This window comes from Neopsephotus bourkii, unplaced genomic scaffold, assembly GCF_033783945.1.
Source record: "Neopsephotus bourkii isolate Nb327-2 ecotype Australia unplaced genomic scaffold, CSIRO-AGI_Nbou_v1 NB_1183, whole genome shotgun sequence".
Taxonomy (NCBI): domain Eukaryota; kingdom Metazoa; phylum Chordata; class Aves; order Psittaciformes; family Psittacidae; genus Neopsephotus; species Neopsephotus bourkii.
The window spans coordinates 4736943-4751741 of NW_026901668.1; the positions used below are offsets into that span (position 1 = coordinate 4736943).

Genomic DNA, 14799 nt, shown 5'->3' on the forward strand with positions numbered 1-14799 from the left:
CTCAAATCAAAACACATAGTTAAGACATAAACTAGAAATATGTGCAGTGCCTGAATTGCAGAGAGGAATGTGATTATTTTTTTTTATGCATGTGTTCCTTCAGTTAATATTTTTAAAACATTTTTTCTAAGACTTGTAGGATATCATTGGGATTAGAAAAAAGCAGAAAAACAAGTCTATTTTGTCCATCACAATGCATGTTGCAGACCAGCCATATCAGTATATGGAATGGGGATGAAAGTTTAACTGCAAATCTGTACTTTTGGTCATAAGGAGTCAAATTTTCCATCTTTTCCAAGCAGGCATTTCCTGTTGATTGTCTGTTGATTTATGTACAAGTGCTTCAAAAATCACTCGGCAGTGGGAACAGGGGGTAGAGCAACTGTGAAATAAGAGTTGAGGGTTTTATTCCATGCCTCAAACTATAACTCGACAGTTCTTACACAAGCAAGCATCCCTACTTTGCAAATATATTAATTTATCATTAAACCACTGATCTGCTAAGAAGCTTATAGAGCTTATCAGAAAATTAACTACAGAAAATTAACTACACTTATTTATAAAATAAAAATGGCCAATACTCTAGGCAGGTCAAACAAAACATAAGTGATGCATGCACACTGCGCACACATGAGTTTCTGCACCAGGAAAAAGTGTATTAGCAGTTGGGCTAAGGCAGGTGTACACTAAAACCCATGTATTTCATTATTAGGACTCATTGGTGTGAATAAAGCTTAACTTACTACACTAGTTACATCTTAGTTCCACACTGCCTTTTTATCAGTTGAAAACATAAAATGAAACAAGAGCTTTTCTGTTATTCGTATCACTGAGACTAAAGCCATATAAGTGCCCAGTGTACCTTCTGTCCCTCCAAAACTATTTCCATTAAAGGTATACAAATTCTGTTTCAAAAAAGGTAACAAAAGAATAACTTCTTACACTTAATTGTATTTAAGTTGCATTGAGAACATATTTGTCCATAAAATGGAACAAGAAATGCAGTATTTGTATAAATAATGTACTAGAGATAATGAAAATGTATCTGCACATATCACAAAGCCATCTGGAGCACTCTATCTCCACAAAAGGAGGGCAAAAAGGACTGTACTTTTCAACTTCCCACACAGAATGCTATTCCCATGCTTCACGTTGTAAAAGACGCGAAAGCTACAGCAGTTGAGACCGCTGGAGTGAAGCCTTGGTGAGAGGTTGCTTGAAGGGGCTGCGCATGACTAGAGTGCATACCTCTAGTCCACGGGCCTTTTCTGTTTGGGCCAAATGCAACGTTGACACACTCTGCAGCTCAGCACCAAACACCTTTTCCATTCTCCAACAGTTTACTTGCATTTCTGCCTAAGTGCTGGTTTCTTTTGGCTTTGAAGACAAAGCTTCACCTGCAGGGTTTCATTTTTCTGTTCGACACCTTGCTGTTGATTTTCCCTTATTGCACAAAAGAACTTGCTCCAGTGCGTCTTTCACAACTGCTCCTTTCTAGTAAATGAAAGCCTTAATAATTTTATTTTGATTGTAGAGTTGATTAATTTCAACTTGTTTAATTTGCGGCCTTTGCTGAGATCTTTAAGGCTGGGAATTAGAGAGCACACTGTACCACTGTACTTCGGACATTGTGGGCTTGCCAATTTGTTTCGTGCCTCATTTGTCACAAAACCTATGAAATCATGGTCCAAAGCCAGCTTCACATTTTTCAAGGCAAGGCAAAAATGTATTTGTTTTTGTTTTAGATTAACATCTCCTGGCTAAATTCATCTAGTTTTTCAAAGTCCAAACCAAAGCTCTCATTAACAATGGGAATCTAGCAAGCAAGAAAAATCCAAAGATCAGTTCAGCAGAAGAGAACAGATTGCTTCTCTCCAGTTACAACATAAAGGGGTAAGATAAGAATACTCAACTTTAGGTATAGACATGGCATAAAGAAACAATGAGGATGTAGAAAGGATCTATGTTTTTATAAAAATGAAGACTTGGACATTCAAGGTCGTACAAAATAGTACTGGTGGCCTTAAATCTTTATTCCTGAAATTAAACGTTTTAAATAGATGATTCTTACACTGTACAGCAAACACCAGTTCCATCATTTAGTTTAACCTCATATGCAAAGCTTAATTCCTTGATTACAGGGTAGAAATAAACCAGTGTGATCCTTTAGTATTCAATGTTTTCTTGATATAAAGCTGTGAATGCTAGCGGACTGAAATATAACTATAGATTTACAGAAAGCTATAGCCATATCTAGTTAGTGCATGAGGAAGAGCTATGAAGGGGGCTTTAGAGAATATCAAATATGACATTCTGTCACATAATTTTTCAGTCTTCCCTACAATGTTATACACACTAGCTCCTAGTATTGGGATAGTTCTCTTTATCCTATAATCTGCATAAACTGTTCCACTTGATATTGGACTGGGGAGAAGCGACTCAATATCAATGACAGATAACACCTTAAAGAAAGACACTTTTATCATGCTTAGTGTAATTTGCTAGGACTTCTAAATGAACAGTTCTGGTCAATTTCTATGTTTTTAACTCCTGTTACATGTAGTCACATGTCCCGCACACAAGATACCACCAGAAAAACCAACAACTCCCAAATCCTCTCCCTATGGAGCTTTCTCAAAAATTCCACAGACTTGCAGATTGATTTTGCCTAAAAGAACCCAAAAGTATAGTTTGGGAAGGGAGAACACAGAAAGATATACTGAATATTCCTATACAGTATCAAGATGAAGATTGCAGGGACTGCTAACACCTTGACTCATTTCTCCAATTTTTCTTATGCAACTCACACTTCTTGTCCTCCAGGATTGTAGGGAAGCAATTACTTGCTTTAGAGGTTACTTCTGTAATTAAAGCAAATCGACCTGACTTCCAAAAAAGGAATTTCTGCTGAACTCCAAAAACAGTCTGAAGTTAGACTTTGCCTTAGTTAAGACCTACACCCCGCGAAGCTGCACTGTTATTTTAAAAACAGTAAAAGAATGACTCGTATATGCACAGTGCCATATGAGAACATCTAACCTTGGAGATTTCCCTCCTTGTATTTTGAACTATGTTGACGATGTCCGGATGGGATTTACAATGGCTCAAAGCTACTATTGTTCACACTACATTAAACCTACAATATATGCAATGAGATACCATAATATTTTCACTTGGAACTTCTATTAACCCACAACTTGTCCGTATTTAATGAAATATGTAGTGCTCACAGACTTGATTTATATGCATCACTATTTACAGTGCACGTTTATAAAAGAGGAAAAAGCACCCTAAGGAACTCATGGTTATTTTGACTTTAACAGAAAATAAAAAGTGCCTGATTTGGTTTAGCTCAGTAACACCCTTGGAAGCCTCAGAATCTTATAGCTGGATTAGGGATGGCGACAGGAATCAGTGATGCAGCTGAAATAGCTAGCATAAGAAATGTATTATTGCTACCAACCCCAAGCCAAAACACTCCTGCATATTTTAAAACAAAAATCATAGTCTTATTTATGTTAGTTGTGTATAGAAGTATATAGAAGCAATATGAAAGGTACGCTGAAGACCTGGAAATCAATTTTTGTCAGTGTTGTTCTAGAAATAAATGTTGTGGAGGATTCACACACCCAAGGGAAAATTATAGATAACAGATAAACCTTTACTTCTGACGTAACGTCTAAACGTATTTAATTTAGTAGTAGAAGAAGAGTGTTTTGTCCTGGAAAAGGTAGACAGAAATAGCTAGCAGAAGGCTCTTTAGAGCTATCTTACAAGCAATCTGTTCTGTATGCTGGTCAAAATAAAATCATTGCTCCCTCCATTCCTCTACCAGTTTAACATTGGGTTAGCTAAATAATTATTTCTAGAGAAAAGCATAACTCTTGTTTTTGTTTTAGATAACACGATCTGTATGCAGGTTATGGTCAAACCAAACTTTTCCCAAAGAAACGCCCGTTGGGCATTAAAGAACACAGGGCACCAATGACTTAGTAGAAATTTTCTTGTGCTACACCTGCTCCCTAAGTATATTTGTAATAATGAACTAGCAAACTGAAAAGGGACAAGAAGGGTATTCATTCATTTCTACTAGGATTGTGCAAGCCTAAAAAAATTGTATGTATGCCAAGATCTCTACTTATAAGATCTTTCATGGTAATTTCTGTAAGAATGCGTGTAACCTATTAATAGAAAAGAAAAACATCACAAAACCTGTGCATTCTTAACACTGAGGATATATGTTATATTTTTCACATTCTCACTTGAAAGAGATTTAATTTCCTTTCACCATCTAAAGAACTGTGTTCCAAAAACTACCGAAGGGATCACGTACGCTAAACCCAGTCCCTGAAAAACACATCCAGAAGAAAACAAACATCTCCTGTGGAAAGGCATGGAAACAAGAGCACAGTGTAGCTACATTCTCAGAAAGTCAGTGACTGGACCTCCTTTTCCCAACTCTTCCCTACAACCTTTATAGTCTTAGAAATTACTGAGTAGAACAAACCCCTTTAACACCACCTGGTGTACTTTTTCAGCAGTTGGTCTTGCTTCCAGGCCTGACATGGCTCATTAAGATAGTATAGTACTTTCTCTCTGCAAGACTGTTCTCAGGGACCATAGAATTCAAGATAAAATGAGATATGGAGTTTTTATCACAAGATAGAACAGGACTGTGACATACCGTGCCAGGATTTTAGTATCTGAGAAAGCCATAGAAGAAAAACTTTCAAGGCAGGTGAAATGTCAAAACAAGCCAGTTACAAAAGACAAACAGAACTCCCCAATACTTAAAAAAACAGAGTAAACCACAGTAAACTAACTTTGTGTGTGCCCATATGGGGATCCTTATTTATGTAGGCTTTGCTAAAGGTTCACTTCTTTGCTTTGCAATTTATTTTTCTGTGAAAGTTTGAGATTTGAGTTTAATAGCTCTTTCACCTGCGTGAATCATTTGACCAACCCATTTTGTACTGCTGCCCATAAATGAATGTTAAGCTTTTCTGCTTAATTCTATGATTCAGGACATCTAGCTTCAGTTCCACTGCAAAGGAAGTAGCAGTTTGCCTCTAATGCTGCCACAACACTGAGTGTCTCAGAGCACTCAAAGGCTCATTGATAACGCAGGAGGACAGAAAGGAGAGCAGGCTTCATTCCTTAATTGCCAAGAGAAAAAAAGCACAAAAGAGATTATGTTTTCTCTCAAGATTCCACCTGAATTAACAAATAATAGCAGAAGCCATCAAATTTGAAAGTAACCAAGATCTACAATTACATTTATGGAAAGCCTGATATTACAGTAAGGAGGGCTATGGAGTTAAAAAAAATCTGGCCTTTCAATAACCTTTAGCCTTAAAAGACACACAATATATCTATACGCTATATTTCAGCTTTCCTATTGGAATCTGCGTGATTCATTTCAAGATTAGCAGCACTTCCAAGGTCAATTCATTTCCAATTATTTAAACGTAATGTCTGTACTGTTCAGTAATTACAAATAGATAATTTTTCACATTTCAGTCTACTGCAACTGGACTTTTTACAACTTAAATGTCAAAATCTAACCGCATGTAATTAAAATAAACATATATAATCGCGTATTTTACATTTGATAATTAAAAAGGACAAAACAGTGGTAACAAGATCCTGTTGCATTCATTTTCACTGTGCACCCAGAAAAAGACATTTTAAAGGAAAAACACCCTTAACTTACAGAGCTAAAAATGGGACTGGTGCAGATGCACTTGTTCAGCTCTGCCCCAGGCAGTAAATCCTACAGACATGGAGTGCCCCCTGTGGGAATTTAGCTTATTTAATTTCACACAAAGTAATTATAGGAGATGCTTTGGTACCATGCTGCAATCGCATAGTAGCCTGATATACCAGGTGGCCCACAGGCCTTATAGTCCAATTCAGTATGATGCAGAGTTTGTGCTGGGCCTAGAAAACTACACCTTGCAGATGATACATATTATTGCTTAATAGCAATGACAACAAATACAAAGTGATTTCAAACTACAGAGACAACTGTTTATACATGTAGAACATACACATCCTTCTGACAAACCATAGGCATAAACTGTAATTTCCTCTAATGAAAAAGAAAACCCTAAGCCCTTTAATTTCCAAGAAGACCATTTCTGATCAGCTGACAAGTTATCATTGGATGCACATTAATTATTTTTTTTTTTTTTTGGTTTGTTCACCGTGGATACACATTGCCTGAAATATTTTTGTTTGGTTAAACTGTTTGCTGCATTTGAAATGACTTCACACCTCATTTAGGAGCAACTGAAATTACTTTTTTGGCAAATAAACTATGTGGCAATTAATCAGTTTCTTTTGGACTACTTTCAGTTTCAAGCTTATACTCATACCTCCAGACAATACTGCTTTACTGCTGAGAGGATGAATTTTTCAAAAGATAAATAACCTTAGCTTCCACTGACTTCATTTTCACTTGTGAATGTTTGTGTGTGTGTGATTTTTCTTATCTGACAGCCAGAAAATGAACACATGCACTTATCAACCGTCTATCAAATATTTTTAAGTCACCTGCATATCATGTAGAAAAACTATAGCAGAGATAAGGATGAACAGTCTTCTTGCATAGCACTGCCTAGGCTGGCATCTTATTTCTAACAGTAGCCTTCATGTAGCTCCCAGCAGGCTTTCCAAGGCCAAGATGAAACAAAGAAGGAATACAATAAACAGCTTCACTAAGCTACACAGGCCTGGTTCGTCTCTGATCACCACCTACACTCTGTATCAAACAGAACACTGTATGTGGGATGTACTCATGTAATTAGAGACTACAATGATAAACATTCAAAAGACCATTCATGTAAAGCCACATAAGAAATCAAAGAACATTTTTTGACAGCTTGATTTTGAAACATAAGTTACATTCTAGTATAACAATTCATTTGTCTCCAATAGCCTTGATTATTTTTTAAAGAAGAAAGAGGATAGTAAATTATTCTCGGACAAGCAATAATCTTTTCTTTGTGTGCCAGCAGGATGAAGGATTCAACTCTGAAGCGCCAACTACATTATGTAAGTCTGCATCCCTTGAATTATAGGGCTAGCAGCAATTGCAATTAGCAAGAGAAGACATAATTCAGGAAAGGGCTGTTGGACAGTTTTCCAGGTCTGAAAGAACAGATTGAGAAATGCTCCAACTGGGACTTTTCAACCGCAAAGCAGATGACTAGGAAGAACCTTCTGACCATAAAAAAAGGCCTGCCTAATGAAAAAAAAAGCAACCAAAAAACCAAACCAATCTCTTCTCTACATGCAGACACAGTGTCTGTTCCCCTTCCCTGTAAGCAGTGTCCGCTGCTACAGTTTTGGAGCTCGGCCCCAGATTAGACTGTTTGTGCTCGGTTATTTTCACACACTGCCAAAATCTGCTGACAACACCAGGAGAAAAAAAAAGGAAAGGAAAACCGGTGATTTTCAACAGTTTATAACTCAGCTGAGCCTAAGCAGGTTTTTATGGGACAAAGAACAGAGATTTCTCTGTAGACAGCACTTTATTCCTGCCTAATTTAAAAGATTTGCTGTGAATGATGGAAACATTAGAACTTCTTAAAGAAAACATAACAAAACAAAAATCCTAGCAGTTCACTGGTATTTTTTTACAGTAGATCAGGGCTGGTGATGTAAATAGAGAGACCATTATCTACCTCTCTTACAATTATTTGCAACACAGGGTTTTTTTGTTTGTTTGTTTTTTGTTTGTCTGTTTTTGTTCGTTTTTTGTTTTTTTAAGAAAATGAAAATATTAGACTTAAAGGAAGAGGGCTTCAAAATACATAGTATTTCTTTAAGGAGTGAAATTTCTTCCTTGGAATAATTCACACTTGGGTTATTCTAGTGCCACAGTATTCCCTAAGGAGTGTGAAATGATCTCGGAGTTACAGAGTCAGTAGTAAACACAAGTTCTACTCTAAGAAACAGTATTTTAAATATATATTTTCACTACCATAATATCTAACAACTTCCTATTAAAACCCAGAGGTAACTTTCTGGAGTCTTCTTGTTGCTTTAACACTTTCTTTCAGTCCATATCTAGAATCTCCTAAAGCAGCATCTCTTAAGCTATTTTTCTTTTATGCTCCCCTGCCCCATTTAGCTGACTGCAGGGCCCAGGCTGTTAAACTTGCACCTCTATCAAATCTCAAATTTAATCAGTACTGCTTTTGAGTACCTCTAACTTTTCCCAGTGAAGCATGCCCTAAAACTTGGGAAACAATACAGCTCTACTGTATCTTTGAACAGTATCCACGCAACAGCTATTGTTTCCATTAAGGATACCAAAACTAGCTAACTGCTTCACAAAATTGATCACTTGTTCAATTACTCTTATTTTTCAGTTAAAACATTTTAACAACATTAGAAACTTTTTGCAAAACTAGAAGACAGATGACAGGAGTGCTTTTCATGAAAGAAATAGGCTGGGAAAGTAAAGAAACAAAGAATATACAGGAATTTCTGTATATAAATACAAGATATTTAATTGACTGGGAGTCCTCAGCAGAGACTTGTTTGCAACAGAACCTCATGGTGAGGATGAGTTTTTAAAGTCTGGATGCCTTTGGCAGCTTTATAGAACTTTAAGACAGACCAGCTATGACTAAAACATGCTTAGCTAGTTAACTATACAAACATAATGCTTTTCCCATCTTTCTCTCCATGCGCTGACAGCATTACCATTCTCTCCAGTGTTCTTCTTCCTCCTGAGGTACAATGGATCTACCAGTTTATGCAGTCCTGATACTACATTTCAGTACAACAGCTTTCCAACAATAACTTACTTAGCTAAGAGAGGTCATCACTTCGAAAAAGAGAGTAGTTACATTAAAGGCTCTAGAGCTACACAACTCCAAATTAATTTCAGGATATACTGTACACTACGTGTATATTTTAATGAGAAGGTTTGGCAGAGCAGTTTGGCAAAAGAAAGTTCTGCCAAGTGACTGGATATGGGATATATCCCCAGTTGTTTTGGATTCCCACATCACCTTAAGAGCTATTCTTCCCATCCCCCAACACACCAACTCTCAAGGCAGTCAAATTTATAGCTCAATAAAATTTTTATTAAAAATAAAAAGTGTGGCTTCTAAGTACTTCAGTCTTCCAACGTCCTTACGCCAGGTCTAGATCAGACTGTTGTAGCTGAATAAAGCTGGGGAGGCTTGGCCCGCTTTATACAAGCACTCCTAAGTTAAAGTTTCAAGATCTAAGCCATCTCTCTTTCCATTCTGTAACAGCTGTTTTTCTATCCTTTCATTAAGAAAAAAAAAAAAAAGTAAAGAAAAGAAAAGAAAAAGAAAAGGAAAGAGACCAGTGCAGAAAAGTTAAATAAATAAATAATGGTTCACAAAACCACAGTGGAGGAACCATTGCTGGTCCTGCCAATAAAAATGTTCCTTCTCTTCAGGGCTGGCTAAACAACTGAAAGTGTTTCTAATGAACTGCTGGCAGCACTATCCATCATTGCACTAAATAGATTCATGTTTCCCTAAACTAAGGATAACTATTTATCTGTAATGCGCAGTCACAAATTAGGAAGGATTTAAGCCTTGGAACTCTAATTCCTCATTTCTTCCCACTTCTCAAAGCTTGGTTTTATTCACGCTTCCTGATGTAAAGATGATGAGAGAAGTCCAACCAGATATCTGCAGTCTGATTTCAGCATTACAACCACCTGACATTATCTCTTCCCTTTCTTTTTTGTCATTTGTTACACTTGTGTCTTACCTTATAGTAAATTATCAGCTACTCAAAGCAAGATGGCACATTCATAAGACACACAAAATATCTGAGTTCCAATAACTGTTTAGGATCTCTGATCATGCTATTGTGCAAATAATAGTAGTCTACTGCACACAATTAGAAGGAAGAAATGTTTTTGATCTGCATCAGAAGTGTGAAAGTCAGGTAGATAATCCCTGGTCAGAAGTCACTTCTGAAAGTTCAACTGATTACACACATAGATGCTGTCTATAGAGACATATTCATGCAGTGGCTGTCTTTAGAACACCAGCGATCAGAGGAGAATTCAGAGCTATCAGTAAAACCTGCCTACAAATAATGAAAAGAAACACTTACTTCATTTCCAGAACTTCTTCCAAATGTTTCCTTCTTTCAGCTCGTAGGTTGGTCAAGTGGGTTTCCTTCTCAGCCAAAGACTGTTGCGTAGAGGATAATTTTGCTTTCATAGACTCCAGCTCCTGCTTCACCTTCTCCATGGCCATCATCAGCTCTTCTACCTAAAACGTTTTTTGGGAAGACAGGAGTAGAGAAAAACAGTGTAATGTGATCAGCTGGAACTCACTGAATGTCACAACTAAATTGGAGCACAAAGACTACCAGTGCATGTACACTGCGTAACGGTTCTGTAGACTGGAACTATCATCTACTGCTGTGGACAGAATGTCTACACTTGACTGAAGCAACATCAGTCTCTGAATTAACAGTCTGGTCACTGGAACGTTACCATTACGGTACCAAATTACAACTCTTCAACTCTTCAGTATTTCTATTTTAGAAAATGTACCACAAGGGTAAACAGATGTTCTGTATATATTAAAATTAGCCCACAAAAATGCTAGGTATTAAATGGAATACACTGACAATATAGCAGAATAATAGAAAACTTTCTCTGGAAATTATGCCTAAAAAGAAACTACATATGCACTTTAAAAATGAAGACAGTTTCTGAAACAAGGAGAGTATTTGGTTCCCATGAAGATGTAAGTAAGGCTACTTCCCTCAACATATCTGCTGAACAATGCTTATATGCATGTTTTGTGATACAGCAACATAAAAGACATTCAAAGAGTTGCTGATGGCACACAAGGCCAGCAGAACAATGCTCATACCTTTTACACATGGTAAGGGTTCAGAATTCACATGATTGTAAATTCTAGCATATATATTACACAGATTAACATAGTCTTATTTTATTTTGCACTTGAAGCAGGTTCTGCCTCAGCTAAATTTTATCACTAATTATCATGCAAAGCCACAAAAGGCTCAAGTATACCAACATGTAACATACAAAAGCCTCTGGTTATTCTTTTAATAGTTTTACAATAATGCTTGATGGATCTTCTTTTTCTATCACAACCAAGTGTTCATAAACAATTTTACAATGTGCTTTGAACGGGAGAAACTCAGATGCTACTGGTGCACACGGTCAAAAATTTGTATCAGTTTAGTACGATGACAGAGCACTGCATGCCATTTATATCCCTGCTTAACAGTCAAGTTATGCTCCATCCTGGAAGTGAATTACTGAAATTATATTAAGCTCAATTTTTATTTATATGTTTTCACAAAGGGAGTTCGACACAGCAATCACTATAGAGGTGTTGGAGATGCAAGGCATGGAACATACCACCCCTTGCTTGAATAAATCCTGTACTCCTAAAGGCAGAGCTAATGATTCAGGACAAACACAGATAACAAGACTGGTTTTCATCCTCAACTAGTGATAGAGCAAGAAACACTGCCATTCTGAATTAGCAACTTTATAAAAAACTAGCATAGACATTGTGCAGTATTTACTGTGGAAAGCCTATCTGCTTCCACTCAAATGTAGCTGACAAGCAGTATTCTTCTTATGGCCAGCAAATTAAGGAAAATTTTAAATATGTAGTTATCAAAAGCTATTCAAAATGTACCCAAGAGTTCAACCGGTAACCAACAGATGGAGGAGAATTTCAGTGTCACATAGCCCAAACTGGCTAGGATGCACATAATAACCAAAATTTTCCTGCCTTACTAGTGTTTAGTGAAGAAAACAAGATCAGAAACTCTGCCATTTTTTAAAGCAAAGAGAAAACTCCATAAAATGAAATATAGAAAGATATTAGAAAAGAATACAAAGAAAATCTGCAGAAACAATAAACAGCAAAAATAGTACAAGGATGGAAACTAAAACTTAGAAAGACAAAAATAGAACATGCTGGGGAATTGAAGGTGTATTAGTGTATCAGCTTCTACTCTATCAGCTTTCACTTCCTCTGGGTGGATCAGAATGACCTACATAAACATTTTCCTTTTTAAATGGAGAAGAAAAGTCACGCCAACTACAAAAGCCTCTCCTTGTAACAGAAAATAACCTCAAATAAAGAAGACCCCAGTCAACTGCAACAATCAAAACGGCCCCTGTCAATCTGTCTGTTGCCAAGATAAAACAATCTTTGAAGCAATGTTTTTCCCATAATGAGGTTTGAAAGATCTTGGACATCCTTCATTCCATTCCCAGTCATCAAGGTTTGTGTTGTTAACACTAATGGACTGTTTTACTTGATGCAAATCTGTAGCATGGCAACTCTGTGCTCTTAAAAAGACACAACAAGGCTAGAGGCCAGTATCTAGACCAAGGGTCCTGGTGCTAGATGCCAAGGTCTAACTCTGCAGGAGTACTTTGTAGTAGTGGTTATTGCAGGTACTTAATTTTTTTCTCATCAGTTAGCTTGCTAATTCTTTTAATTCCGAGGTTATATTCTGTATTTTTGCAGGTTAACAGAAAACTGATTTAACAGTGTATAAAAAAATGGTTGGAATGCAAGTAGCTTTTAAACTGTGCCAAAACTTAGTTTACAGAATGGCTATTACCTCCCATCCTCTCCTGTGAGTACCATTTATCATGCGATTTGCTAAATAAAAAAATATACCAAAATAGTGATGATTGTATTCACAACAAAGACTTCCTTGTTCAGATCCATCAAGTTATAGATATTCTATGGGACCATTTCAATTAAACTTCTACAAAACAAAACATTTTATTTGGCAGCTTATGAATCTTAGTGCAGACCTGTCTGTATATATCCCAGTAAGCAGTCCTGTGAGAAACAGTTCAGGAATATTCACTGGAAGTAAACTGCTTGCAAAGCACATCCAATGTAGCCTATACAAAAAGGTTCAAATCTACCCTTGACTTTTTTTGTCCTGAAAGCAGCTAATTATATAATAAAGAAAAGGTATTTGCCAAGAACCAGAGTTCTTGCACTCTGTGACATTTCCAGAGACATGCTGTTGACATTTTCAATTTAACTACAGATAAGCTTCTGCCCTATCAATTGTAACTAGAAAGTTTCCATTTCAGAAGGTGCAGAGAGTGTAGTCTTGCTCCTCCTTTCTCTCTGCTCAAATGATACTATATAAAGCAGAGTATATCTTTGACTATCTATGACTTACCCATGATTCAATTCTGTGTAGACTGGCCTGAAAGGTCTCTATGTATTCTGAGCATGATGTATCTGCAGAGAACTTAAATGAAGACTATTTTTTCATTGGTTTCAGGCCTCAAGTGACCTGACCAGGTGACAGCTTATCTTTAAGGAAGAATATGAAGCTGAATGAAGTTTCCATTAGAGGAGAGCGTTCCTGAGAGATTGGACAAACTATGTGAAGAAGGGCAAACTATGTCAATTAGATTAGCATGCTATTCACAGCACCAGAAAAGGAAAATGTCAACATAGGACATTTTTTTTTTACATAGTATTACATCTCCTTAGAGAGAATGAAAGCAAGGTGGAGAGAAAAAGCAATGCAACAGAAGCTTATCTACCCTATCAATGACAGCTTGTAAAGAAATAGCAGAAAGGATGTAATACCAAAAAAATGACTTTTCCATTATGCTATCTACTATCTTAACCTCCTTGCTTTGCAAACTCTAATTTCAGGCTCCTTTGAAGTAACTGTAAATAAGCAAACAGGCTTTTGCACTGACATACACGTAACACATTACCTCCAAGTATGCCGTGTTTCCAGCATGCTTTCCAGTCCACTGGGTAATGTGAGACCAAGGACCTCCAAAGACCTTAGTCAAGTTCCTCAAAGTCAGTAAAACTGAGAAAGGGATTAAATACGGAAAATATTCATGAGGATGGAGATCCTACCAACCTCTGTACTAGCTCTTGGAAAGATTACTGACTATTAGGATCACAAGCTCAAATTCACACCTCTTATGTGAGGAGAACCAATGCACTACTGAAAATATCAGAGACGCAGCAGATATTTCAGGCAAGGAAGAAGACTACATCAACTGATATGGTTGGTAGTGGTTACCTCTTAAAATTAGAGCCCAAAGATCAATCCAGACAGACAGGCTAACTAAAGCAGCCTCAAGATCCTCAAATGCTTCAGTGTGTTTAAATTACAATGTAATGGCAGCTACTTTTTTTCTTCCCACTGTGAACTTCTTCCTCAGTGATAAAGGATCACCTGAAGAGAACTTTTCTACTGCACAGAGAATTAAAAAACGTCTTCCCTCTCAGGAAATCAGTTTTGGAGCTTGATTTTCTGCTTGCACCTTTTCATAGAACCAGGGCAAGTTTGTTGGCATCATCCAAGCAACAAATGCATCATGAATGCTGCTAATATGATGTAATTCACCATAGTGTTACTGTGCCAACATAAAAAGGCAATGGAAAAAGCCATCAATATGGAAAAAAAAAAAAGAGCAAAAAGTTATGCACTTGAAAAAAACACTTGGAGGGGCAGGGGATCTGTTCTGAAATGGTAATCCATGCAATCCATGTTTATATGCTATGTGCGTATCAGGAACAAGAACAAGGAAAAGGCGAAAGAACACCCTTTGCAGACACGGCAAAGGAAAAGTTTTCCATCTCAGGTAACAGTATATGAAGGCATTCACAGTTTGAATGTATAGGACTAGTTTAAATAGTAAGGATAGCAAATCACTGGTACACTATATAAAAAATACTTAACGTTAGATAAGGCTTTTCCCCATGTCTAGATTAACAATCTTTGCACTTC

General features: G+C 36.9%; 1 protein-coding gene across 11 annotated transcripts in view; it reads right to left on the reverse strand.

The window, feature by feature from the left end:
- ERC1 (ELKS/RAB6-interacting/CAST family member 1) overlaps positions 1 to 14799 on the reverse strand; it is a 287154-nt gene that overhangs the window by 86312 nt on the left and 186043 nt on the right. For all 11 annotated transcript variants that reach the window (XM_061364024.1, XM_061364022.1, XM_061364019.1 and 8 more), the window contains one exon: positions 10117 to 10277. In XM_061364024.1, coding sequence (XP_061220008.1) covers positions 10117 to 10277 — 161 coding nt within the window. The remainder of the gene's footprint in view (positions 1 to 10116; positions 10278 to 14799) is intronic.